The sequence below is a fragment of the Ceraceosorus guamensis genome (assembly GCF_003144195.1).
Source record: "Ceraceosorus guamensis strain MCA 4658 unplaced genomic scaffold IE81scaffold_5, whole genome shotgun sequence".
NCBI classification, from domain to species: domain Eukaryota; kingdom Fungi; phylum Basidiomycota; class Exobasidiomycetes; order Ceraceosorales; family Ceraceosoraceae; genus Ceraceosorus; species Ceraceosorus guamensis.
This window is the reverse complement of record NW_020290000.1, coordinates 639846-665634: the sequence shown is the minus strand read 5'-3', so window position 1 is coordinate 665634 and position 25789 is coordinate 639846. Positions and strand designations below refer to the sequence as shown.

The 25789-nt window shown below is 55.7% G+C and overlaps 11 protein-coding genes across 11 annotated transcripts; 2 read left to right on the top strand and 9 right to left on the bottom strand.

Annotated features, from left to right (window-relative positions):
- Nucleotide 1: 1 nt before the first annotated feature.
- On the bottom strand, nt 2-1895 carry IE81DRAFT_320320 (hypothetical protein). Its single transcript, XM_025512988.1, has 4 exons — nt 1315-1895; nt 941-1176; nt 402-856; nt 2-316 (listed from the first exon to the last, which is right to left on the bottom strand). Exons 1-4 carry the CDS (start codon nt 1748-1750, stop codon nt 88-90), a joined length of 1356 nt encoding a protein of 451 aa, XP_025372713.1. The 5' UTR covers nt 1751-1895; the 3' UTR covers nt 2-87.
- Nucleotides 1896-2187: 292 nt separating this feature from the next.
- On the bottom strand, nt 2188-5411 carry IE81DRAFT_320319 (hypothetical protein). The gene is made up of 4 exons (XM_025512987.1): nt 4618-5411; nt 4231-4539; nt 3321-4122; nt 2188-3241 (listed from the first exon to the last, which is right to left on the bottom strand). Exons 1-4 carry the CDS (start codon nt 4926-4928, stop codon nt 2516-2518), a joined length of 2148 nt encoding a protein of 715 aa, XP_025372712.1. The 5' UTR covers nt 4929-5411; the 3' UTR covers nt 2188-2515.
- Nucleotides 5412-6207: 796 nt separating this feature from the next.
- IE81DRAFT_285688 (FabD/lysophospholipase-like protein) lies at nt 6208-9283 on the top strand (the record flags this gene model as incomplete). Its single annotated transcript, XM_025511648.1, has 13 exons — nt 6208-6522; nt 6602-6663; nt 6745-6921; nt 7172-7541; nt 7607-7690; nt 7767-7794; nt 7866-7915; nt 7982-8094; nt 8178-8355; nt 8429-8804; nt 8896-9029; nt 9089-9124; nt 9200-9283. 13 exons carry the CDS (start codon nt 6208-6210, stop codon nt 9281-9283), a joined length of 2007 nt encoding a protein of 668 aa, XP_025372711.1.
- On the bottom strand, nt 9224-10208 carry IE81DRAFT_320318 (hypothetical protein). The gene has a single exon (XM_025512986.1). It carries the CDS (start codon nt 10036-10038, stop codon nt 9433-9435), a length of 606 nt encoding a protein of 201 aa, XP_025372710.1. The 5' UTR covers nt 10039-10208; the 3' UTR covers nt 9224-9432.
- On the bottom strand, nt 10122-10533 carry IE81DRAFT_320317 (hypothetical protein). Its single transcript, XM_025512985.1, has one exon. It carries the CDS (start codon nt 10500-10502, stop codon nt 10233-10235), a length of 270 nt encoding a protein of 89 aa, XP_025372709.1. The 5' UTR covers nt 10503-10533; the 3' UTR covers nt 10122-10232.
- Nucleotides 10534-10933: 400 nt separating this feature from the next.
- On the top strand, nt 10934-11749 carry IE81DRAFT_320313 (mitochondrial 54S ribosomal protein YmL31). Its single transcript, XM_025512984.1, has 3 exons — nt 10934-11110; nt 11226-11442; nt 11588-11749. Exons 1-3 carry the CDS (start codon nt 11055-11057, stop codon nt 11636-11638), a joined length of 324 nt encoding a protein of 107 aa, XP_025372708.1. The 5' UTR covers nt 10934-11054; the 3' UTR covers nt 11639-11749.
- Nucleotides 11711-13697, bottom strand: IE81DRAFT_320312 (putative UBC5-E2 ubiquitin-conjugating enzyme). Its single transcript, XM_025512983.1, has 10 exons — nt 13388-13697; nt 13216-13255; nt 13124-13139; nt 13002-13041; nt 12889-12921; nt 12674-12767; nt 12369-12428; nt 12182-12247; nt 12041-12102; nt 11711-11955 (listed from the first exon to the last, which is right to left on the bottom strand). Exons 1-10 carry the CDS (start codon nt 13412-13414, stop codon nt 11944-11946), a joined length of 450 nt encoding a protein of 149 aa, XP_025372707.1. The 5' UTR covers nt 13415-13697; the 3' UTR covers nt 11711-11943.
- A 253-nt stretch (nt 13698-13950) lies between these two features.
- Nucleotides 13951-20488, bottom strand: IE81DRAFT_320311 (hypothetical protein). Its single transcript, XM_025512982.1, has 2 exons — nt 19778-20488; nt 13951-19687 (listed from the first exon to the last, which is right to left on the bottom strand). The coding sequence occupies exons 1-2, from the start codon at nt 20241-20243 to the stop codon at nt 14190-14192; spliced, it is 5964 nt and encodes a 1987-aa protein (XP_025372706.1). The 5' UTR covers nt 20244-20488; the 3' UTR covers nt 13951-14189.
- Nucleotides 20489-21104: 616 nt separating this feature from the next.
- IE81DRAFT_194779 (hypothetical protein) lies at nt 21105-21968 on the bottom strand. Its single transcript, XM_025510824.1, has one exon. The coding sequence runs from the start codon at nt 21665-21667 to the stop codon at nt 21173-21175; it is 495 nt and encodes a 164-aa protein (XP_025372705.1). The 5' UTR covers nt 21668-21968; the 3' UTR covers nt 21105-21172.
- A 151-nt stretch (nt 21969-22119) lies between these two features.
- On the bottom strand, nt 22120-22616 carry IE81DRAFT_320310 (hypothetical protein). The gene has a single exon (XM_025512981.1). The coding sequence runs from the start codon at nt 22608-22610 to the stop codon at nt 22341-22343; it is 270 nt and encodes an 89-aa protein (XP_025372704.1). The 5' UTR covers nt 22611-22616; the 3' UTR covers nt 22120-22340.
- Nucleotides 22617-23116: 500 nt separating this feature from the next.
- Nucleotides 23117-25715, bottom strand: IE81DRAFT_194761 (L-amino acid oxidase LaoA). The gene has a single exon (XM_025510823.1). It carries the CDS (start codon nt 25480-25482, stop codon nt 23398-23400), a length of 2085 nt encoding a protein of 694 aa, XP_025372703.1. The 5' UTR covers nt 25483-25715; the 3' UTR covers nt 23117-23397.
- Between the last annotated feature and the right edge of the window lie 74 nt (nt 25716-25789).

Here is a 25789-nt window from a genome sequence, read left to right as displayed (position 1 = left end):
GGGGGGAGTTTTCATGATGATGCGGTCCATTCCGCAAACATGCAGATTAAACGTACAGTCAGGCTTCGCTACACCAACCAATCTGAGTCATCCTCCCAAAGGCTTCACCTTCTCTTTCCAAACGCTTCTCGTCCATCTCAAAAGCACCGGGTGATCCTCTATCGTCTTTCTCAGATCCGCCTGTGCCTTATCCTGCTCTTGCCGCTCAACAAAGCGGGCTGCTTGGTCATGAGCGCTGCTTCTGGGTGCGAATGTGGGCAGAGAGAGGATGGTGTGCAGGCATGCAAAGAGCGCGCAATCCAATGGCGTCGCGCATCTGCAGTTTTCAAAAACAAAAGAGAGCGCTCATGATGTTGATATTTTGGAGCAATCTTTGCCGCCCCCAGTCCGAGTCCACTCACTTGGCGCCCAAGAACCATCTGATCGGCGCATCTCTGCTCTCGCGTGCTTTGCCAACTCGTTGCGCCGCATCTCGATCGTCCTGCTGCTCGAATCTCTGGGCAACAGCTCTAATCCCCTCGCTCGCCCTGCTAAACACTCGGCTCTCCTCCAGCAGGCTCAGCTCTGTTCCGCGGGACGCCGCTCTCTGTCCGTCCTGTTCTGCCTCATCCTCTTCTTCGCCAGGTAGCGCTACCGATCCCAGCAATCCATCCAAGCTCAGATTCATTCCCCATCCTGGCACTCTGCTTAAAGGGAAAGAAGTGGAAGAAGCGTCGCTATTGGATAGGCTGTATATTCTTCGTTGAAGGAGACGACGTCGATTGTGGGCCAGACGGGAGTGCAGAGGTGCAGAGAGGAAGCCGTGGGACTTTGGTTTGGGAGGTGCGAGAGCTCGGGTGTGGAGTTGAAGAAGGAGCTGGATGGACGAATTTCAAGTGATCTGTGAGCTGCGCCATCCAAAGCTTTGTGCATTCGTACGGTCATCTCTCGCGTCACTTACAACACCAGCTAAGATTTGCCTCGTAATGAGCGATGCCCAAGCGTGCGATTCGTGCAGCGTCGCTGCGTCCTCGTACGGCGCAGCCGAAGATCCACTCGCAAGCATCTCTTTTTCGGAAAGCGTCGCACTCGCTTCCTGCGCGCTGGCTTGATGAGGCAAATAAGGGGCAAGATGGTTCCTGACATCTTTCTTGCTGATTAAACCACCTGTAGAAGTTTGCAGAAAAGGTAATTCGCCTAGACGAAGCAAGTGAAAAAGAAGAGAAGGTGTTGCGGACTCAGCAGACCTCATTGGAAGAGCATACAGCCAGTCTGCAGCCACACACGCGCGCAAGCTTCTCGATGCGGTAGACGTGCGCCCTCGGATGTACTCACCGCCAGGTCCCCAGCTTTCATCCACCTCATCCTCCAAGTACATGACGTGAAATGATCTCTGCGTAGCCAAGAGCAGCATTTGCGCCTCCAAGCAATCCACATCCGAGCTAGCCCAGCCTCTTTTGTCCTCTCTCTTACCATCTCTACCATGTCTAGGTCTGGGGTGCCAACGTTTTACGTACAAAGTCCCAGCGAACGATTCTTGCTGCTCGACTTCGGTCTGGTCGCTGGAGGTGGAAGGAGAAGAAGAGGAAGAGCTGGGAACGCCGTACACTGGTAGGACTTGCGAGTGCGGGTCGTAGACTTTGGCAGAGTCGTGCAGGACCAAGGGGAAATGCATGAATATCTGAGCAACCCATCGAGGTATCGGAAAGTAGCTGGTCGTGCTCGAGGCGCTCGAAGACGTCGAAGCGTCTACACGATCGGCGTCCGTCATCTTGCTGGCCGTGCGTTGAAGACGATGCTGTGAAAGGCGTGAGCCTCGAATCTCAAACAAAATCACGAATGACGAGCCTCGATGGGATGCGAGCAAGCTGGGCAGCGTGCATGTACCTCTTCGCGACTGTTGTGATGGTAGTCTCGTTGTCCAGAAACCAAACGCGGCTGAACGCGAGGATTGCATCCAAGCCCGCGCGAGTACTCGCACCAGCAGCGTGGGCGTGGCGCCTTTTTAGCGCACGCACGCGCCAAACCTCCACTTGTGCCCCTTCTATTCGACCGCTGCAGACGACGGGAAGGTGTCTCATCATCGCTCATCAATCGAACAGGGAAATCATGGCTGTCCAAGAGCACTGTGCTTCAAGCCTTCACTGTGAGAGCGTACATTCTCTGTCCAGCTGCTCAACAGCAATGCGACAGAAAAACGCGTGTGGACATTTGATCGCATGAACATTGACCGAAAGTAGCAGTCCCGTTTGCAGGGGAAATTTGTGAGTGGGATGCGCAGCAGCAGCTGAATTCGCAAAAGCTCTCCATCCGAATTACCGAGCTTGCCTTTTCAGGCCAGGTCGAGCGTGTGCGTACAGCCCGAGGCAGGAGCAAGCGTCGCCTCAGAAGGCGACTGTTGATCCACGCAAAATTTGATCTTCCGGTTTGACTCGCCCGCCTCCAGCTGAGCCAGTAGCAATCGATCTTTTACGTCTAAGCCCCGGATCAGTAGCGAGCGTCGCCCCAATGAACGGCGGTCTCATCCACGCAAAGCTCAATCTTCCTGTTTGACTTGCTCAGCTCCAGTCAAACCATTAGCCGTCGATCTCTTCAGCTCCTCCACTTCCTTTCTCAAAGCCTGAAGTTCAGCCAGGATGAGTTTGAGCGCGTCGTCAGGTAGGTTTTTGGCCCCGCTCGAGCTGTCCGCGCGCTGTTCCTTCGTCTCCTCTTCTTGCGCCTCGTCATTGTCTTCCTTGCGTATTTTGGGCAGCTTGCCGAGTAACTCCTTGTATGCAGTTCTCGCAAGCACAATGGGAGCACGCTCTTCTACTCCTTCGCGCGAAGTGCTTGCAGCGCTGCGATCCCAATCGCTGATTTCGGGGTCTTCAGCCGTTCCCTTGACCCTCTCCATTCCCTCTCGTTCGCCCAGGTGCAGGCCGGGAACCCTATCGAGCATTTCAAGCTTGATCCTTCTCATCTGCTTCGAGTCGAACCTGCTCTCGTAGAGCGCGATGACGAGCAGCGCGGGCGCATATATCGTGCTCTGCACAGCTCGATTGAGAGCGGCGTAGGATCTCGAGGAAAGGATGTGTTCCAGAGGAGCTATCAGGAACGCCTCTACCAGATTGAAGGGCGGAAGATAGACATATTGGTCAGGGGCTCGAATCGTTCCTACAACCTTTTGCGCAAAGTACGCAGCAAACAAGTCGTCTGCCGTCTCCACCACATCTCCATATGCTTGACCAAAAAACGCAATTAGGATGTTGGTCAATAGCAGCACCTGTGGATGGAGGTGCGGTGAACCCGTCAGCGAGACGAATGGCCAACGACGCGTCTCCCCTTCGGAGCCTACAACTCACCTGAGTGAAGACGTAAAGGTAGAACATGATGAGTCCATACGGCTGGCCAAATTGCTCAGAGTCGAAAGTGTCCCATGAAGCGTCACCAAGGGGAGCCCTAGCGAGTATGTTAGCAACAAGCGAAATGCTATTGTCCACTCGTCTCCCATCAGCCGCGTCAAGGGCGAACAAACACTGGGCGAAGCCGATGGCGGTCAGGCCCAGCAAGACGAAGAAAGCAGCCGTCTCTCTCAGCATTCTGAGTAGGACGATCTGGATGACCCCCAAGTACCTCAGACCGTCGCCCCACTTGAGAAGACTCATCCAGAGCAGAGGAGCAGCGCATGCTAATAGTCTAAAGCCCGAAAGTTGCAGCTCGCTCCTATGATCGCCGTGATTGACCCAACCCGATACGCGTAGGAAGAAAGAGGTGACAAAGACCACGTCGGTCAAGAGATCCACGATCAACCAAAAGCTGAGATTATCGATCCCTCGTATCTTGATCCAACGGACGAGATCCTCGAGCACGTATGAAGCTGCAAAGACCCAGAAGGCTCCTTCCCAGAAATCAAATCCATTGTACTCGAGCGTCGTCATGGTGTAGAGGAAGAGCAGAACCATATGCATGCTGATCGAGGTATAGTAGGCATTCCTTGGCACTGCTAGCCGCGCAGGATCCAAGTGAGTCAGGAAGGAGCCCGACTCCACACTGTGGTACGGTACGAAATGTACGCTGCCATCTTGAGCGTACGACTGGACCAAGTGACCCGCCCACAGAGCCTCTGCACAATGCCTCGCTGGGGCCGAGGCTAGGAAAATGACGCTGTTTCATGGAACAGTCGCAGATGAAGGTCAATAGGTAGCACACACGCATCAAGGTGACGCGAGCGGTCCTTCAGCTCAGCGCTTCAAGCGACTGCTCGACGCTCACCAATTTTGGTCTGCTGCTTCTTCGAGCGCACTGGTAGGCAGCGTCTCGTCCCCATCATCCTCGAGCGTGACGAAACGCTTGCTGATGCAAAGATGAGACTGCTCGGAGGCATAAGGCCCAGCGGCAGGCTCATCGAGGGGTATAGCGGGCTGACCCTCTACACCGGCCTGGGTAGCAGCTTGTTGCGCCGCCCTATCGCGTTTGGCATGATAATCTGACTCGAGACGAGCCACTACGCGAGTCGCTAGCACTTCCGAAGCCAGTGCTCTCAATGCCGATAGTTCTGGCGAGCGATGAGAGGAGGCATCTCTGCGCATCGAAACGAGAGATGCTCAGTGAATGGGTGCTTGGGATGAGCATGTGCAGCTTACATTCCCACCACCTCACCTGTTCAAATTCCTTCTGGCTCTCAGCAGGGCGAACGGCACCGCTTCGGGCAGATCCCCACTCGCTCTCAGAAAAGTGTCCACCACAGCAGGCTCGATGATCCCTTCATTGTCCGTAATTCTGTCCTCCGACAACTCGAAAGTGATGAAGTCGTTTAGAAGCTTTTGCAGTCGGATTGTAAGGGCCAGAATGGTGGTGGGATGGAGGGCCGTGGTGGGAGAGAGATGACCAGCTTCAACATTGGGTTGGGACGCGTCCGATTGAGCCAGCAGAGGGGCTGACTCGGTATCGAGAGATGCGGCGTTGGGCATTGTAAGCACGTTCGGGCAGGATCGACAGAGCAAACTGGGCTGAACAGCGGATGACGTTGAAAGCGAGGATGAAGTGTGAGGCGAGAGCGGATGGCGCCGCTTGTCGGATGGCTCGAGAGCCTCGTTGGCCTTACAGCAAAAAAGGCCTTGGTTGAACTGCACAACTACTACTTTGACTTGCTATAGCGCCTCATGGATCAGGCTGCCATCTGTACCGGCACAATCAGTGAATGCCCTGGTCACTCAAGTGGGGAGAGAAAGGAGAGCGCATGCGCTGCGAAATGACCGCAACCGGATGGGAGTTGTTCCTCGATCTGGGCTACTCTTTCGGGCTAGCCGCCTTTCTTGATCGTGTGACCCGTGCCGTCTCCGCTGCTGGCGCGCGAGCATTGAAATACCACGTGATTCGCAAGACCACTTCGATCAAGCGCACCGCCCAGCAGGGTCGGAGACACAAGAGCTATACCACCGGTAGGCGATGCTTTCTTTCCCCAAGCCCAAACACCTGTTGCAACAAAAGGCTTTGTTTGCTTCTCTGACGTCGGCCTCTGTACGGCGATCCCAATCCATGACAAGCGTCTTCATTGACTACGAGACACGCTATTCTAGACGCGAGCTCTGCAAGGGCCCCACGCACCCGTGCCTCCACACGAATATGCACTCGGTCTGACTGCTGGATGGGGAGTCAGTTGATCCGAGGGCGTGTGGCAGCGGTCCAGCAACCAATACTCACCATTCTGCTCGGTGAGCGTGAGTAGATGGGCATCACAGTAGAGCTAGACGGTCAGATATGCTCGCTCTACTCAACCGCTCTTGATCGAAGGGTATCAGTAAGCGCACCTATACGCCTTGGTCTCGCTCGCAACCAAGAATGTCTAGCTGCTCGACAAGCAAACGCGGGAACGGTCGCTGGTGGTCAGAGCACGTGCGCTCGCACACATACGTATGTCTTGAACCGGCTTGATCACTGACGCCGACCCAATCCAGAATCGAGGTCGACCACTCGGAACCCATCAGTGACTGTAGCAATCACGAGTGGCCAAGAGAGGCGGCGCCGAGAGCGCTTTGCATGCGCTATTCTCGGCATGGCCATCATGGGCTCCGTTACCGCACGGACTTGCGAAAGTAGGCAGGCGACTTGGGGTCAGCATGAGGACGGGCACAAGTTGCAAGACATCACTGCACACTGAATGTACTCCATCGCGATGACAGGTAGAACCAATGACTCTCAACCGCTTCACCTTCCCCCAACAGAGTCCGTAGTCCTTCTGAAGTCGGAATGGCAGCACAAGTCGCGGAAGCTCATACCACTGCCGTGGATGGCAGCGTCACGGCCAGCGATACTGGTTTGAAGGAAGTGCACGAGAAGCCTCACAGTCACAATCTGTGGCCATGGGGACACAGCGACACCCAAGACGACTTGAGCGATCATGAGCCAAAGGACGCTGACTCAGCAAAGGGTGAGGAAGAGCACAAAGAAGACTCGGACCATGCTGGGCTTTTGAGCTCCGTGACCAAGGGTCTAAAGAATCTGAGCACCAAGATGAGGGGAAAGAGTCACAGGTTTAGCGACCTCTTGCGCTTGCACAAAGAGGTGAGGCGAGGCAGTCTGCTTCTCGTGTGGATAGGAGGCAGCATTCATAGCGCTGCTTGACCACCGCTATCGCGTGCAGGTTGTCCAAGATTTGTCAGACACTACAACGTACCCCGAGCTTCTGAAGGACGCGCATCTGCGGTGAGACTTTGCGCTCGCAGCGGCTTCGTGTCTGCCCGCTCCGCACTCCTCTGAGGCTCACAGCCAGTTCATCTGATACAGCCGGGAGAACACATTGGGCCAGCAAGAAGCGGCAGCTCTTGCCGCTCGAAAAGCATGGATCGCATCATCAGGGGCGCTCAGACGGATTTTGCAGCTAGATGAGTCGGAAGAGATTCATCCAGAAGATGTGCCCGTCGTTGCTCTGGGCGGTAGCGGAGGTGGATACAGGGCCAATCTGTGAGCAAGGCTCGCAACAATCAAGTAAACTCAGCACTTCTGCTCACGCAGTGCCTACAACCCGCAGAGGCTTCCTCTCTTTCATCGAGGAGATGCAGGAACCTCCAGCTGGACAAGATGTTGGTGGACTGTTCGACCTTTGTGCCTATGTAGCAGGTGTGAGCGGTAGCTGTTGGTCGTTAGGATCGCTCTTCACCTTTGCTGCTCTAGACACCCCTTGGCTGTTGGACCACTTCAAGGCCACTTCGAGTCGCCATCCGCTCTCGATGGGCGCAATCGATGCGATCGCAAGGAGCGCAAACGGCGTGTACTTCCAGCTGGCGCCGCTTCTTTCCAAGATGAAGCTCGGGTTGCACCCTGGACCGCTGGATTTGTACGGAACACTGGTCACCAGCCACATCTTCTTCTCTCCCGTGCACCCTCCGACCCTCGAGGAAGGATATCCTACGCCTCCCAACAGACGCACGCAAAGACCAGACTCGGACACCAAACAGGACACCCCAGTCGCCCTCAAAAAAGAGTGGTTTCAATGGTCTAGATGCTACGAACGAATGGGCATCGACAAGGGACTGTCTCCCATGCCCCTCTTCACAGCCGTCCGACACGAGCGCCCTTGGAAAGTGAGCTGCTGTGCGCAAGCTTGCGAGTCGAATCCCTATACTGACACGGTGCATGCTGTTTACAGGATTGGAAATCGCCGACGGAAGCTTTTGGAGGTCATTCTGATCACACTAGCTCAGTGCACAAGGATCCTCATGCTTGGTGGCAAGTGAGTCTGGCCGTTCGTGGAGTTGACCTGGATGCGGCTGGTTGACTTCGTATGATTCTGGCGACCTCACCTCTAGTGGTTCGAGATCAGCCCCTGCGAGTTTGGTGTGTACGCAACGGCAATCACGCTCATACAGACAAGTATGACCCTGAGCTGACTGCCATGGCGCGTGCAGGCTCTGATGAGCTCGAAGGCTGGGTCCCGACATGGTCCTTTGGCCGCAAGGTGAGCCTGGTCTTCCCAAGCAATGCTTCACAGCGCAGCTAATCCCGCACGACGTGAGCCACGCAGTTTGACAAAGGAATCAGCACGCAGAAGTGCCCCGAGAGGAGCATTTCACTGCTGCTGGGACTTGCGACGAGCGCACCAGCCGGCCCTCTTGCCGCCTGGCTAGGTACCATCTAGTACGTTTTCTTTGCGCTTGTCCCATCACTTCGCACATAGCTCTCCACTTACTCTCACATGGCCAATCCCGAATCATTATCAGTCGAAATCTTCCAAAGGGTGCCATTGGCAACAAGATTCGTCAAGAAGCCGACGAGTGGGTCGAGAAAAACCCGGAGAAGGCTGAGCGTCTGCAGTCGCATCACCCTGTCCATGCTCAAAACGAGGCCAATCCTTTTTTCGGGGCAGATGTGCAAGAGGGCCGAGGAAACGGCTTCGAGGTGAGGCTAGCTCCAATGCTCTCAATCAGCCTTCTACCTTGCTTCCTCACCTCAGCAACTTTTACCCGTGCAGAACTCGCCAAGGATTCACCTTGTCGACGCAGGAATGAGCAACAATTTGCCAATCTACACTTTCTGTCGACCAGGCAGGGACGTCGACATCATGCTTCTAGGAGACTTTAGCAGCGATGTGCAAAAAGGCTCAGCACTCGAACGAATTCAAGAATTTGGGGCGGAGAAGGGTTACCGCGTCACTCCGCGTGCGAGCATGCCATCTCTACCGGATTGGCCCACAGAGAAGAACGAGAAAGGCGAAGACAAGCCAAAGGAGCTGTCCGCAGAGGAGATTGCGAGTCGATTTGCCGGCCGATACGCGCAAGTTCTGGATGCCGAGCCTATTGCAGAAGATCAAAGGACCGAAGAGCAAGGGAGGACGTACGAGCGAGATGGTATCCGCTACAATCATAGTATGTCTCCCGAACAGAAGTCACATCAAGCTTGATCTGGCGCTGATCGAGTCTCATTCAAACGCTTGCGCAGGACATCAGCCTCAAGCTACAAAACCGTGCAAGATGATATACATGCCGCTGCTGCCTCATGCGTGCCAGCCAAGCTACGATCCCTCCACGGCACCTTTCTCAAGCAGCTACAATCTCGAATGGACACCAGAGCAGGTGAGGATTGACGTCTATTGCGACCGCACGCCGACTCATGGTTGCGAACCACTCCACAGGTCGAAACCATCCGCAAAACGGCTCGTGCATGCGTGGTGAGTCGCTGCAAAATCACAAACAATGGCTCAATGTCTGGGAATTGACCGCATGCGTCTCAATTTGCGCACCAGGCTGAAGGCCTGGGTGCTATCCGCGAGGAAGTGCGCGCGGTCTACGCCGCCAAGAAGGCAGCTAGACTTGGTGCAACAGTCTAAGACATTCAGCAGAGCCTGATAATACGACCACGCCTTCTTGTTCTTCGATCTCGGCACACAAATTCGACTCGGGCGCTTGCACATGTAGCCCTGTATTCGGGAAAGCGGGTTCGGAGAGAAGACGACGGATGTACATTGCGGATCAATCTTCACTGCGACCCTTGCAGCCCCTGTTTGATTTCGGCATGCCTCTTTTCATCGCCGAGGTTACCGACCACCGTATACCCTCGAGGAGCTCTTCTTCCTTTGTAACCCCAATCCACCACTTCTCCCTTTTGATCCACCCAGATGGCATCTTCGTTGCTGACTGAAATAGCATCGACCTCCTCTTGACTAAGCGCCTCGAACCCGCTTTGTGTATATTTTCGCAGCGGCTCTTCCATGCCTCCATCCAATCTCCTTACGGTATCGACGTGCACAAGCTCCTTCACGGCCAGAATGTTGCCGGCTTCTTCTGGTCTTTGCAATCGATAGATGGTCTGCAAACGCTTATTGAGGCCCATGGAGGAGAGTATGTTGCGTATTTTGGAGGGCATTCCAATTCCAGATCTCCGCAATGTGATCCTGTAATGCGTGGTGGGCTTGACGTCTGATTTGGCGTCGGACGGTGTGGATGCGTCCTTCGTGGTCATGGTCCGCATGCTCGCATCGACGATGTTCTGTCGGCGAGCAATGGAGGCTTGCAGCTTCGCCAGTTGGTGCGCGTTTTTAGGCAGAACACGGCCTGAAGAGAGCAATTGTGCGGTGGACCTCATGATCTGCACCAGCGCGGTAAGGTCGAGTGGGACCTCTGTCAGCACGAGCTGCTTCTCACCGCGGATGAGGAGCTCGCAGCACCTGTCACTCCCAATAGCAAAGCACAACCCAGCGAAGACATCAGGCTACCAAAGTATCGTCTTCGTCCGCGCGGCACCCTCGCTCCTACCTGCCCGGAGAGAGCCAGGCGCTCTCAGCCCAAGATCGTCCTCGCGATCAAGTCACTCGCGAGTAGAATCCAGAGGATCCATCTCGAGCGCGAGACACGATCACGAGTACCACACGGGCGAGTGCAACCTGTAAAGTGCTCTCTACGACGAGACGGGTGACTACAGTGCCCTTGTTTCGATGCAAAGGCGAAAGAGTTCTTGGAAAAAGTCGGAGCGAGAGCACACAGACCGCGGATGCTCGCGACGGCTCTTCCTAGGCTAATTGGTTTGAAACGCATATGTGCGCTCATCATTGTCTCGCTCTACCCATCGCCGGGCTGCACGCTTAGTATAGCGCTCGCGCCGTACCACCTCTGCACATCGCTGAGAATGTCACTAACTCACCGATTCGTGATAAAACTTCGGCGTGCCTGGCTGTCTGCTTTGTGGCTTGGATGCACAAGAACTGCGTGAAGCTGATCGATGAGATGGATAGTAAAGCGGCCCCGTGCGCTAGTATTGGCGAAGGATGAGGGACTGCATGAGAGTGGGCTGTGGTCATTGATGAGGAGATCCCACTCGGGGGAGAAGCGGACGAGTAAAGCGTGCGTCCGACAGCGTTGAGCGGCGCGCGAAAGGCGAAGAAAATGCATCACGTGACGGAAGTTTGCCTCGCTCAAAGAGAAATGGAAAGCAGCTATAGCAAGCACATCGCGCGCGAGCATCTTCCACATACATTCGATTGATTTCATCAAGGAGTCAACTTCTCTCTGCACAGCGCCACCACACTACCCAAGACCAATACGCAAGGCAAGGTAGAAGCAGCTTGCGCTTCTCAGCCACTTGCTCGACGACCCAGCTCCGCAATGTTGGGCTTCGGCGCGTTCAAGACTTCCAGTCCAGCCCTTGGCGGGCTCTTATGGTGAGTCTCTTTCGCACGCATAGGCGGCAGGTCGTTACGGCATACAATCCAAATGAAAGGGCCCGTTCAAGTGACTGAGTGTCCCTTCAATCTTCTGCGCTCTCTTCATTTGCAGGAAAGTACCCTGGAGACTCAGTGCTCCTCGAAAAGCCAGGGTCAGATCTCGATTGCGCGCAGTGGACGATGTGATCTCTGCGGTTCAAAGATCAGGGGTGGAATGCGCTGCTTTGGACAGGGCGCTGGCTCTGCCCAAAGAGCACGAGATGCTGCCAAGGGACAAGTACACGACCTTTTCAAAGTCTGCAAAGGGATACCGGAAGGGCGTGCACAAAGTGAGTGGGACTGTAGCGGGCCTTCGCGCAATCGAGGAGGCCATGGGTCCAAACAGTCGTGATGGTCTGGCTGGTGGATATTGGCTCGCTGGCTCCGTCTCTCTGTTTAAGATCTGCTCACACATGCCTCGTGGCTCGATGGCAGGTGCCCAAATGGACCAGGATCACCCTGAGAGAGAACCCGCGCGGGTTCTGAGCTCAGCGCCTACGCGGAGCCTCTCTACATCTACCTCCAATTGCCATTTCGCAATCACATCGACCGCGTTTTCGGAGGTCTGTACAACAATATATGCAATGCTTGCCTCGCTTTCCTGGGTCAGCACGTTCTGCTGGTGTGCGCAAATCACGCAAGGGCCATGACGTGCACAAGCGAGCCCTTGGTGCGCCATGGTAGCGTCATGGGCGTTTCTACGATTTGTTATTGATGAGTTTCAGAGCTGTCTTTCACAAGGGAAGCAGAAGCGCCGCAAAACGGACATTCTCAGTGGCAAGGTCCATAATTCAGGTTGCGTGCTGCAGCGTACGAGGAAGGAGAATGCCAAGGACAATTGAGGCAGTTCAGCATTTCAGTCCTGGCATTAGCCATCTCCCAACGCACCTTTTTGGTGTACTCTTGAGCGGTCTTGTTGAATTTGGCTCGATCAGTATTGTACAACTCGGCTATCAAGGAATCGCCTTGATGTCAGGATTCGCGTCGTGGTTGAACATTCCTTGGACACTCCGACGCTGCAGTACATACCGATGGAGGCGACCAAAGCGTCGTCTGGGTTGGGCTCTGCAAGCAATTGTTGTATAGAAAGTAGGACTGCGAAGATGCGCAAGTGTATGTATCATAAGCTTCGGCCTGTCAAGCGTAGCTGCAGGGCTCGTAGCTTGTGTCTCCGGCATCGGCTGTGTCGCCAGATCAGCCATCAAGTCCGACTCACCAGTCGATGCTTTCGTGCTCGGCTTCCAAGCCTCAGACTTCAATAGCCCAACGCAAAGGTCTACAGAGAATGTGTAGATCGAGGTGAGTGAGCCAGAATAATTGCTCAAGCTCGTATGTCCGCCCATGCGGCCGTCTCGCTCTGCACACCCTTCCCCCTCCCTCTTGATCGCCATGGCTTCTTGCTCTGACATTGCATGCTGCGCAGCTTCCGCCTTTGGATCCAAATGCACACTGCTTGTTCCGCCCGCTTTGCATCCTGCACCACCAAATGTGCCACCCGACTGGAGTCTGAGATCTACGCACTTCCATCTTCATCCACGTTTGGGTGGAAGACCCTCGTCGCGAATTTTAAGCGAGGGCTCTTGAAGGGGTACTCGACCGGGAATTCCAGCTCGATCTGTGGAGGGTACCGAAGGAGACGTCGATGACCGAAGTGAGCAACATCGATTCGCCCGCCCTCTCCTGTCATCATTGCTGACTCGAACGTCGAGCTACCAGAGCCACCACTGCTAACTCACCAGAAATGTTCCGCCTGCATACGGACTTGCCGCCTGCAAGGTGCCCGCCTTTGATCAGCAAAAGCCTAGCTTTGCATCGCTCATTCCTACAGCAGTCTTCCACTCTCACGCACCGGACCCGCAACCTTGGCAGTCCATTTGTAAATGTTGGCCCTGGGCAAAGAAGGAAGCGGAGTGGCACGCGGTTTGATCCTATGCTCCATCTGGAGCGACTGAAGTGTGATGCTGAGCTTACTCATTCGGGATCACCTCTGGAAGAACCCAAAGAAGAGGCCTTCGCACTGAGTCTCATAGCTTGACGTGTAAGAGCGGATGTACAACACTCACCTATTCCATCAAGTGGGGTAGCCTGAAGGTCAGCAAGCTCCTAAAGCAGCCGGTCGACAAAGGGCCGACGCGCGTCAGCCAGAGAGGTGGTGCTGGGTTCTTCGGCCTTGACGAGGTGCCAATGGAGTTGGGAGACCACCAGCGCCTCTATAGCATGGCGGACGTCTCTCACCTTAGTCAGGCGCTTCGAGCTAGCCATTGTGACAGCCTGGGACAGAAAGAACTTCTTCGAGACAACTTCGCCGAACAATGCCCCTCCGCACTGGGCTAGATCTCGAAGAAATCGAGTGTCTGATCGAGGTAGAGCTGCGGGGCCGAGAAAGAGCCCTTCTCGCAGACACTTTCCGACCTGCTGAGAGCAAAGGCAGCTTGAGGTGAGGGAGATCGACTGCAAGCAGGCGTACATTGATAGCGAGCGAGAGCCAATCGTGAATATGATCCGCGCCATGTGCTACGTCGAAGGACTCTGGACTCACGACTACTGCTGCTGCTTAGCAGACACGAGTTAACACGCGCGCACATGCATGTCAATCAGTCAATCATTCGTGATTCGCGGGTCTCCACACGCTCCCTGTGCGCGCGCGGATCCGTACGGCGTCAGGCGGCCCAGTCGCGTGAAGAGCATGATCGATATAGAACGCACATCGATTCTTGATTCGTGATTCGATTCCACCCCACGCGTGAGGCTTTCGTCCACTCACGACTGGCAGATTTGCTCAGTCAGTCATTCGAGATTGCCGATTTCCAGCACCCATACGACGTCCTTGATGTTGATCGTCTGCACTCTTGGCCATATCTCGGTACACGTCCAATCACCAGGACTGACGTGCGTCGGAGTGAACGCATCGCTGCACTCGTACCCTCGACAAGGTTTGCATGACATGACAGAAGTATATAGGCAACATAAGTACATGATGAGATGAGAGGTACCGAGTAGGACGATCACAGATGTCGTTCGCCAAACAAGGAATGCTTCAGGCGTGCATTTCAGACTGACGTCGTTTCAACACAGCGCGACGCTTCTCCAAAAAGCTGCCCATTCCAGGGACACTGTTCAGCTTGTTGCTGCCCACGCTGGAAGGCGGCTCGGTTGGCGCTCTGGGCGCGCTCGAGAGCCTTGCGTGCCTTCTCGAATTCTCCTTGTCTTCTTCCAGAGCGCGCAAAGAGTCGCGGCGCCGAGCAGATACAGAGACTCTTGAAGCGCGGGGTCGACGGGCAGTAGGCCTCGTGACTGGCTGTGCGCTATCTCTCTCAGACATCGAAACAGAGTCGGTCAGCTCCGAAAGATCCATGGGACCGTCAAAGCTGGACCTGTAGCTGTTCCTGCCGTTTATGTCATCGGCCACCGAGGATGCTTGACTCTCGCTTCTGTTGACGCTGGCGCTTGGTTCCTGCTGGGCCCCCGAAGGCTGAGAGGCTCGTGAGTCATCAGCGCTAAAACTGGCCCTGCTCTGACTAAGCGCGCTGAAGCGTGAAGCTGGGCGAGGCCCAGGCGCCGAGGTCAGGCGCACATCGCTGGTTGAGGACGCGATTGAGGAAGCGCGACTGGACGGGCGAGACGGGCGAGAAGCTTGAGAAAGGTTTTCGCGCGAAAGAGGGGCTACGTCAGAGCCCCGAGCGGCACGCTGCGTCCTCGCCGAAGACGTCGGTGTGGCTAAGCCGCTCGAAGGCGCACGCGGTGTCGCTTCATCCACCCTGGACCATCGTTGCCGTGCAGCCCATCTTGGGGCTGATTGCGGCGTCGTTGAAGCCACGCTACTCCTGCTGACATCATCCGCGCGCGAAGAGTCCATCCTTGGAGTGCGGATAGAAGCTGTGGAGGGTCGACGAGCAATTGGTCTCGTGGGCGGACCCATCGCAGAAGCCGACGCCTTCTTAGCTACGGGAGTGCTGTCATTTTGCGCTGCAGATTGATCCTCGATTGCTCTAGCTGCTCTACGTTGCTCCGAATCATTTGGCCCCGTCGTGATGCGTCTCCGCGTGCCGCGAGCAAAGCCTCGCTCCAGCGGGGGGAGCTTGTGTTCCAGCTCTGACTCCTCGCTTTCACTTTGGGGAGCTGCAGCTACATTGGGCATGGAAGCGCGTGGCGCGCGTTGGGCCGGCGTCTCTGTTGTGCCTTTTATGCTGTACGTGCGCTTCAAAAGGCTGAGCTCCTGCTGCTTGGCAGACAGTGCAATGGCAAAATTGCTGTTGGAGATCTCCAGCTTCTCTCGAGCCTTGTTGAGCTTACTGATCTCAAGGACACGATCGCCGGCCTCGCGCTCAAGATGACGAAGTTTTTCGTGGAGTCGCTCTATTTTCTCCGTGACGTGGGCAGGCAGGTCTTTGTCGCTCGAAATCGAGCCAGTATGGGCTTTCTGTTCCTCTAGCAAACGCATCTCTAATTGGGAATTGTGGTCTTCCAGCTCAGTCAAGCTTTGCAATAGGCTCTGGTGATTCGCTTGCAGCTCCGAATTCTTGCGCTCCAGCTTCTCTCGCTCTTCCTCCAGTCTCACAACTTCCTGCCTGGCTTCGTTGCCATCGGCTTCCAGTTCGTCGAGGTGGTTCTGATACCTTTCGCTAGCAGTCTGAGTCGCGACCTGCAGCTGTTCGTACTCGGCCTGAGCCTCCGCTGCCTGCGTTTCGAGTGATCGTCGTTCTTCCAGCACAGTGTCATAGTTCTGCTCCAGCCTCTTGATGACGTCTTGTAATCGATCGATATGCTCTGAAGTATGACCCTCTGCATCGTGGTGCGAGCTTCTCAGGCGCTGCTCGAGTTCGTTACGCTCATGTTGGACTTGCACGAGCTGTTCACTGAGCTTCTCGATGCGCTCTTTGAAGCCAGAACTGGCCGTTTCCATCTGCTTGCGCGATTCTGCCCTTTCCCGCTCCACGCGTTCCAAAGCGGCATCGACTTCGTGTACGAGCGAATTTCGTGCAGCTTCTAGCTCCCTGACCTCAGCTTCGGCTTCTTCGCAGCGCTCGGCAAGCTGCCTTAGGCCAGCCAGCTCATGTTCCTGCTTGACCACCTGCCGCTCCAATTCTGCGATGTGCGACTGCGCGTTGCTTTCGGCCTGCTCATTCGAGGTAGCCGCTTTTCTGAGCTCCTGTTCAAGGTGTTTCTTTTGCTGCAAGAGATTGTCGCGTTCACCAGCCCCGGTCGTCAATTTCTCCCAGAGTAAGCCGATCTCTTTGCGAAGCGCTTCAATTTGGTCCTGGGCTTCTTGCTTGGCGAGTCGCAAGTCCTCCACCTCGCTGTTGCTAGGCCTGGCTGCCAGAGCTTCTTCGAGCTTCGCACGCTCCTCCTTTTGAATGTCCGACTCTTGCTTGGCACTACGCAATGCAAGATGAAGGTTGTCCATCTGACTTTGCATCCTTTGTTCTCGCGCATGAGCGTCATGTTCCACCCGGCTGAGAGCTGCAGCATCCTCATCTTCTCTCTCTTTGGTTGCTTGCTCAGCATCGGTTAGGGCGCTTCGCAGCCTCTCTATTTCATCTTGCAGCTGCTCGACCTGCAATTCGTCTGCTAGCCTTTCTTCCTGACTGTTGCGGGCCTCAGTCTCTTGCAAGCGTTGCTCGAGATGACCAACAGCCTCGTCGTGATCACGTTCCAGGGCATACAGCTTCACATCCGCGTCTCGCTCGCACTCCTCTCGGATCTCTTTGCGCGCTTCCTCCAAAGCAAGATCGAAGTCGCCTCTACTCATCAAGGCGCCCGCCAAGCGTTGCTCCTCCTGAATATGGGCAGGTGAAGACTCCCTGGACTGCCTTGCTTCTTCGTGTGCAAACGCAAGCCGGACCTCCATATCCCTGTACTCGATGGCCCTTTCTTGCCGTTCGCGTGCGAGCTCAGCCTGCAGGCGCTCGACGTCGGGTAGCCTAGCTTGATGTTCCGCCAACTGATCCTTCAGCTTGCTCACGAGATGATCCAGCTGAGCTTGCTGTTTCTTGTGAGCGCCGCGCTCAGCCTCGAGCAGCCTGACCGTCGCCAGTGAGTGTTCGTGGCTCTGTTGAGCCGTCTGCGCCGCGACCAGAGCCTGCTTCTTAGTTGCTTCTCCGTCTTTCAGCGCACTCATGAGTTGGTCGCGCTCCTCTTCCGCGGCGCGACATCGCTTGAGCAGCAGGGAGCTCCTCCTGCTGTGCACCACATCAAACTCTTTCTGCCCGGCAATCCACTGGGTCATGACTTCGTCATTGTTTCCAGGAGACGGAGACGCTTCGTCCTCTGACCTCTCTCGATGAGACTCTACAGCACTCAGCTTTGCAAAGCGCGATTCGGCAGGTGAAGGCGGAGTTGTCGATTGCTGTCGGTCCACAGGCTCGCATGCGCCAAAGTCCTGCTGGCTCAAGGCGCGCTCGGATTTGCTTGGGCCCGCCTTTGCATACGAGGAGCGCAAATCTCCTGAGGGTTTCGGTTCCAGCCTCCTAGCAGCTCTGGCAGCAGCGGGTGAACTATCAGAATACCCAGCACTGCTAGGCCGATCAGACGGTGTGCGTCGTCCAGATGCAACAATATTATGGGCGCCATGCTTGCTATCACTACGGCTGCTTTCGCCGCTGCTGCTTGTTCTAGAGACGCTCGCATCTTTGTGCGCACTGCCATTCACCTCCGGTGATTGAGAAGAGGTCGAAAGTGGTGTAGAGCCGACCTGTGCCGAGTGAAAAGATTTGGCAGAGGCCGGCGCAGAGCCCGCAGCAGATGCAGCCGGAGTAGCAAAGATTGACGACATTGCGGTTCTTCGGCTAATGTCCTGAGGAGAGACGCTGACATCCACGTCGTGTCCTGCGGTAGGCTGTGAAGACTGGTCGTGCGAGTCGCTGGCAGCGGACCAGTGGCTGCGGTTGACATTCGTCGACGATGGTGCGGGAGAGTAGACTGCAGCTCTATCATGTCCGGGCGTCGCAAGTGGCGAGACCTCGCGACGTGATGCGCTGTTGCTAGGATCATCTGCACCAAGCGTCTGCCGCTGGACGCGAACACGAGTCGACTGTTGCGAAAGGTCGCCCGGCTTTGCTGGCGTACTGGCGGAAGACGACGAAACAGTGCGCCGGATGGGCGGCTGCACGACTCCGGGAGGCTTCAACACAGCTGTAGGTGACGTCGATACAGCTCGGCGACCAGTCACCGCAGGTGGTGCAGCTTGAGAAGTGAGCGTTTGGGGAGAGAAGGTAGCTTCTGTAGCTTTGGCCATTTCCCTGTTGAGCATTGACTGGTTGAAGCTGAATTCTCCAGAGTCAAAAGATCTGCTGATTGACGCGTTGCCCTCCAAGCTAGCTTTCGCGCGCGCTTCGTGTACTGCTCGTGGGCGGGGCTCTTGCTGGTGCGCTAGCGCTGTATGTTGAGCAGCCGCAGACACGTTCGATTCACGGTGAGCCTGACTTATTTGCGGCAGAACGGAGGGCGACGAGCTGCTACTGCCGCGATGAGCATATGGCCTTGGCACTCCATGAAGAGAAGACTCGTCGCCTTCGTCGATCCCGCCCATCGACTCATCGATCAAGGCTGACATATCCTCCAAGGTGGAGGGGTATGCTGAAGGTGGACTGGGAGGCGGCACAGGCGACGCTTGCGTGACAGCCAGTGGATCTGCTGGAATGCCTTGCCTCAGGCGGATCGTAGGGCTGGAGGAAGCTCGCTGAGTACGCTGCCCAGCAGAGCCAGAATCCGAGTTCGAAAAAGAAGACCTGCGGCTTGAGTCGGCGTCGAGCGCGTTTTGCTGTGTCTCGGCGCTCTCGTTCGCCATTCCAATCGTCCTGGAGACCTCGTGAGCCTCAGCGAGCGTGTTCAACGAGGGTACAGAGGGAAGCGAGGCTTTGTTCAGACCTCTTTGCAGAGCTTCCAGCCTCGGATGAGCCACAACGGCTGGCTGATGCACAGTGTCCAAGCTGCTGTCCTCCACCGACGAATCCTTCAACATTCGAAGCCTTGACTGCTCAAAAGTGTCTTCTTCGACAGGTCTTCGGCTGGATTGCTGGTGCACGTCAGCCTCGTCGGCATCCTCGTAAGGATCGTCCTCGACAACGGGTTCGCTCCTCGACAAAGACTGTCCCAACACGTCATCCACCTCCTCCCTTTCCATCTCCTCTCTCATTGTCATAGAGTACGACGCAATGGTGGATGGAGATGCCGTGCTTTGGTCGCTCGGAGTGGGCGAAGCTGCCAAAGACCTTCTCAGACGACCAGTGCCCGAACCATTGCTTGCCCCCGAGGCAGAGTGAGTGCTCGTGCTGATCCTGCTTTCGTCTCCATCGTCGTACAAGCGAGACCCAAAACGGACGCTACTACCCGTCGCAGGCGTGGTTGGTCCACGGAGGATGCTTTGTTTGGCTGATGGGGTGACGTCGCTAACCCCGCGATGAGCAGCGGTGGGTGGTGTGTGCATCTGAGAGGGTTGTTGACGCTGACTCCATCGCGTAAAGGGCGTTTGTGGCACGCTGTTTCGCTGATCCGGAGGCGGGGATGGGGTCGACGATGAAGGACGCGAGCTCGTGTCTGGGAGGTCAATGGCGTTTCGAGTGATGAGCAGCATCCTCTTCTTCTGAGAAGCAGAGCGCTTTCTGACGCGCCGTTGCTGATACTCACCTTCTGTCTGCTCTTTAGGTCTGAAGACGAATCTCTGCGATGCGACCTGAGGCGATCTCCTCGCTACGTCGCTCAATGCCGAGACCTCACTGGCATCCACATCCGCACTCTCGTCTCCCTCATAACGCCCCAAGTAGCTGTCCTCCTCGATGGCGTCTCGTCCCGCTGATTGCATCGACTGCTCGCCATTGGCCTGCCAGCTCGAGTCGTACAGTGGAGGTGATGTATGCGATGTCAAGTTGCCGCGTAGCGAAGAGGATGAATCATCGGGCAGTGGCGTGTTGCTGGCTAGGTGGAGCAATGAGCTGCTCGTGTCCGGCGAGGGTGTCATCTTGATCTCTTGACTCAGTCGGGAGGGTATGGAAGGGCTATATGGTGCGCTCTTGCGTTCGCTCGAGAGGTCGTTGGTCCCGGCATTCCGCTCAGGTCGTTTGCTGGACCAGAGGCGATCCGCAAAGACCGGCATCTTTTGCGTCAAGGATCCGCACGCAGCGGAGTAAGAAGGGAGCTTCTGTGGTCCCTGTCCAGTCTACCGATGCTGGTGGTTTGTGGGTACGTTCTGGCAGCAAATGGCTCGCATCAGAGCGGCGATTGACCAAGCTGGATATTCATGTTGGCTCTGTCTACGCACAACTCGAGCTCATTACGTCGTGAAAGCGACACCTATAGCACGGCCAAAGGTGGTCAAGATCGAAGCAGCTTAGACGCGCGATGCACGCGTCCACGTCAACGTTCAAAGGTGTCTCGATGAGGGTCTGACATTCCGCGGCACCATCACATCTCCACAACACAACGCACCAGACAGGCTATAGAAGGACCCGCGCGTATGTACGTCGGCCGTCGCGTTGTTCAATTGCCGCTCATTCCGGTGCGGTAAGAACTTTAAGCACACACAGCAGGAAAAGAGAGGGCAAAGTGTCTCAGGCACATCATCACGAGCCCGCGGGCGGCCGGTGTTACTCGAAACTGCGTGGCGCAGATTGAAACGCGCTTCGCGGCGCGTCAAGTGTAAGGCACGTGATTTGTTATGAGTCAAAGAAGGAGGTTGTGAATTTTGAATTTTGGCTAGGCACGCACGCGAGAGCACCGCCACCACCAAATCTCGACCCCCTTCCTCCGACCTTCACCGCTCCTACAAGCCGCGCTCCTCCAGGGCTCGATCCAGTTTAACCATCAAATGCCGAGATGAGTGCGCTATCTGCGGCAAGTATGGTGTTTTTGGGCCTTTTCGCGCCAAGGAGGAAAAGATTGGGTTGTGAGGAGGCGAACGCCTTGTCCTTGTGCGGCCCCGTGCCGGAGAGATCAGTGAGTGGTGTTGCAGAGCATGGAGCTACTTGCATGCGCGGCTACCGTTCAGAAGGAACTCCATCATGTTCGAGCAACCGCCTGTTGTCATCATCCCCTTGATTGCGAAGAAGCAGGCCTGTTCAGGTCGGGTCTGCCAGTCCTGCCCTCTGCCTCGTCAGAATGCGTGCGCTCCAAAGAGCTTGATTCTGGCTGGCTATGCGAGACAGCAGTAGGGCTTCCGTCGTGTTGCGAGCTTTCGATTGCAGGGCCATGAGCGCTCCGCCCCGAGTCTGAAGGGCGTGAGCTGCCAAATCGCCAGCTCGGGTCGAATGCACTTGCGCCCTGATAGCCGGGGTCGCGCTCTTCCGGCGTATAAGGAGGCGGATCCTTACTGTGGTATTGTTTGCCATTGCCGTCGAGCATGTGCAAACCTGGGGCCAAATGAAGGCGTACACGTGGCTCAGCATCAGAGGTAGGCCGCCATCTTTTAAGCCGGTGCAACGGCTTGCCCTCGGAATCGTACAGCGAGACAATGCTGTACGGCTGCTGCGGGTCGGGCAACGCTTCCAGAGCTTTGGGCAACTTCAGGGGTGACATCCTCATTCGAGAATGCACCTTTCATGAAGCGGGCGGAGAGGTGCCCCAGTGAGCAAATTCGTCACACAGCGGAGGGCGTTCCTTTGTTCATAGAGATCGCAATGTCTGAGTCGGGAGACTTCACTCACCTCCATGGTGTGTACCCGAGGATTGATATGGTCTCGATACCAATTGGCCGACACCTGCATTCCAGCGTCTTTGAACCTGGTGCTGTGAGCCTTCGCATGCCTAGGCCTCTTGTCCACCAATTTCACGTCTGCAGGCACGACTTGCTCGGTGGAGGCGGACGACTCAGGAGTGGCAATTGTGCCACTCCAATGCGAGTGAGGAATTTTGTAGTGGGGCGGCCCGACATGCTGCTTCCGATTCAAGGTGAGCTTCACTCCAGGCGGCAGATGCAATGTGGTCAATTTGGTATTTCCTTTTGGCTGAGCGTTGATGCCCATCACTGGCTTGCCGTTTCTTTGCCGAAGCAGTCAAGGGTGCAGCGCGAGGGTCAAGCGTCACTTGTGTGAAGCGTGCATGGGCCGGGTCTGCGAGATCCGTGCTCACTCATCGTACGCCATTCCAATCACGGTAGGCTCATTTTCCTTTGAGCTCTGCCAAAGTCTGCTAGGCTTCAGAAGTCGACGGAGCTCTCATCAGGACCACGCTGCACCTCTGGAGTCTTCACAAGCAACTATGCCCTCACTTTGAAACGGTGCATCTTTGGCTGAATGTGCTCCTTGTAGAAGTCGGCCGATTGTTGCGTGGCATCCAACCACCCACTGTAGAAGCGCCCTCCCAAGCCGCTACAATCGATGACACACTTTCCATCAGTCACTTGCTGCGCGACCTCCTTGCCTCTGGACGTGCTCGCTGGGCGACTGGATATAGTTGGGAGCACGATGATCAGAATGGCACACCACCACAGAGGCGCGAAGAACACTGAAGCGTGCGGCAACTTCATGTCGGAGGCAAAGAATAGGGGCTATGCGTAGGTCATGGTCAAGGTGGATTGGATTGGATTGGAACGACACTCGCTTTGGCTTTTGCTGAATTCCTCGATCAGCCTTTTCGAGCTGACAGCCCTGTCCAGTCTCGATAGCGCGTGAGCCGAGAAAGGCTGACAAGCACGGACGGCCTACAGCACAGTGTCTCAGACATTTGGCAAATCCGCGGCCATTCAATGGCATAGGGGTGAAATGTGGCGTGTCGGAGAGGCTCTCGGGAGAGAGAAGGTGCCCCACAGCCGCATCGTAGCATCAGCGGGTACGGATACCAGACATTCAACATCAGCGGGTATGCTAGACAGTAAGCATCACCGGGTATACTAGACATTTGAATATGCTATGACTACTTTCCTGCTCTCCAACCTCGCCCTTGATGCCATGGAGTGGCGAAGTTGCACAGTGTGGAGACGCGAAGGGAGTTTCAAGTTCGGGCGCAATGCCCTCACAACACAGGAAAACTTGAGCGGCAGAATGCCATATTTAGCAATCTAGGTTTCGGCAAACTCGCACACGTCTCGCCAAAGAGGGTGGCAAAGGTGTCGGACGCCGGTATAGCCAACTTTTTGTTCGCGCATGAGGACAAGTGCCATTCATATTGGCGTCCTTAGCGGCACGTGAAGGAAGTCTCATTGTATCTGAACAGATGCATTGCACCATATCGAGGAGACCGCAATTCCGCCCGTCGAGGGAGAGCAAATGCGCACAAATGTCCTCAACCTCTCTACGCTCCTCTACATCCCACACCTAGAGGCGTATCCATCGGCCCATCCACTGCTGGTTGAGCTGTTTGGCCTCGTCGACGAGCCCTAATTCCAACAAGAGCTGAATTGTACCTCTGACGCTAGAATGCAGAGATGAGCTAATCCACGCATGCGTCGGGGCAGTGTGCTCGCCAATGAAGATCGTGTTGTGCTCCGTGACGTGGTAGGATGGGATGTAGAGCTTGTGCTGCTCAATGTCAGGTCGAGTCCATGAGGTGGCTGTGAACCTGTCGGACAACCAGCAAAGCCTCTCGTAGTCCCCAGTGTACAGTTCGCGTGCTTGTTGACCATGGAGCTCCACGATGGAATCCAAAACCAGACCAACATGCTCCTCGTCCGTGAGCGCGACCATGCGATCGCTCCAGTCTCCGCCGCGGTAATGCAAAATCAAACCTGGACGCGTCTGGTTGAGATTGAAGATTGGGTAGTAGAGGGCTCCGACGGCATTGCTTGAAGGCTGAGAGTAGCCACCAAAGATGGGTCTGTCGCCCTTTTCCCAAAAGCGCTCCCTGAAAAGCAGACCGACCTTGCAAGCCGACTTGAATCGCAAGCCTGCCTCAGAGATGGCACGAGATAGGACGGAGGAGAAGGGCGGTAGATCCATGAATCTCGTCATTGTGAAAGGTGCAGCCATAATCGTATAATCAAAGTCGGCCGACTCGAACGTGCGATTCGCCTCGCTGGGATACCACGAGATGCGTGTGCGATTGCCAATGTTCTCAAGTTTGCGCACCTGTCTGTTGAGCGTCAGTCTGTCCTGAACGTGAGGGAGGAAGGCTTCTCCAATGCGACTGAATCCTTGCGCAACGGCTTTCCACCGAGTTTCCCCTAGTGCTCCAGGACCACCGCTAAGGCCCAGATTGGAGTTGTGGTGCAGCTCATCCCAGAAAACGTCGTAGTCGCTGGAGGTCCAGATCGCATCGGTAACGTTCTCGCTGGCTTTGAACACGTGCCTCATGAAAGCCTGTTCGCTCCAGTCGTCGAGACCCTGATCCATTGCCAGCTTGTGCGCTCTCCACACATCTCGCTGGATCGACTTGAGCCGCTCCTTGTTCAGCAGAATGTCGTTCATGCGCAACTTGGTGTCGTTGTACGCCTCGCTATCCAAAGGCTTGGGCTGGGCCAATGAAGCATTCGCGGCAATGTCAGCTCGGGTGGGAATGCCTCCATCCGCCAGTCTGCCGGTGCCACGCGCAAGCAGCTCGTTTGGCGAATGTTGGATCCAGTCGATGAGATCAATCTTGTAATCACTGGCATTTTTGTTCAAGTCGTTCAGCCAGTCGAACAGCTGAAAGGTCAACTGGTGATCTGTGTAAGGTAGAACCTCGCCATCGTCGTATTTGACATTGTAGGGCAATCGCATAGGTCCCATCTCAGCAATCTCCTTCGTCGGTCCGACGTATCGCGATCTGAAACGACCACCGACTTTGTCGCTGGCTTCAATGATGTGCCAGTTGCGCAGACCCACGCTGTCCAGCATGAGGCCTGTAGCCAAGCCTGCGACTCCAGCTCCGACGATACCTATGGAGGTATTTTTGCTGCGGGAAACGACCACACCGTCGCTGTTAGTCTTGGCCTTGATAGCGGCGACACCATCGAACCAAGCTCCCAGGGACTCGAAATCTTTCAGCAACGGATTCTCCTCTTGAAAATCGGCAGCACGCTTGAATACACGCGGCTGCGCAACATCGAAGGCGCTGCTGCGACCCACGATGTGTGGCTCTTCTCCCTCGGCGCCCTGATGCTGAACGAAGAGGCAACCTTGCTCGACAATGTCTTCCGAAACGACCCAAGCCAATCGTTCTGGCTTGCCCGAGAACGTCGCAACCCCTCGTTGGAAGCTTCCGTCGCACAAACCCTGCGTGACAGAGTAGTGAGAGTCGTTGTGCCTTTCAGCTGAATGTGTGAGAGCGTCTGATGACTGCCAATGGAAGTGCGCATTGGCCAAAGAGCCTCTCTGCAGGTCTGCGGAAGGTCTGACAGAGACAAGGTCTGGTGAAGCCAATGTCGCCGGCACCAGCGAGGCGACCTGGCAAGCGAAAAGAAGCGCCCAAGACATGACTGCCATATTCGCAGCTAGATGAAGTGGTGGGGATGGGTTATCCTTCGATCAAGAGCCCTGCTGCTTCGACGAAGCACCAGCTTCTTATGAATGCCGGCGGTTTGCGCAGGCCTGCCATGAAACCGGGTCCAAGAGCAAGTCTTTCGCAGCTCGCGAGTATAGCATCGTTTGCGAGGTGCATGACCGCGAAGGTCGACAGGGAGCGTAGCAATGGTCCGCATCCAATCTGCTACTCCAAAACTTACCGCTGACACCTCACGAGACAGCCTCTTTGCTTGGCAGTGCAGCAGGAATTCGAGCTGATGGCGCCTTT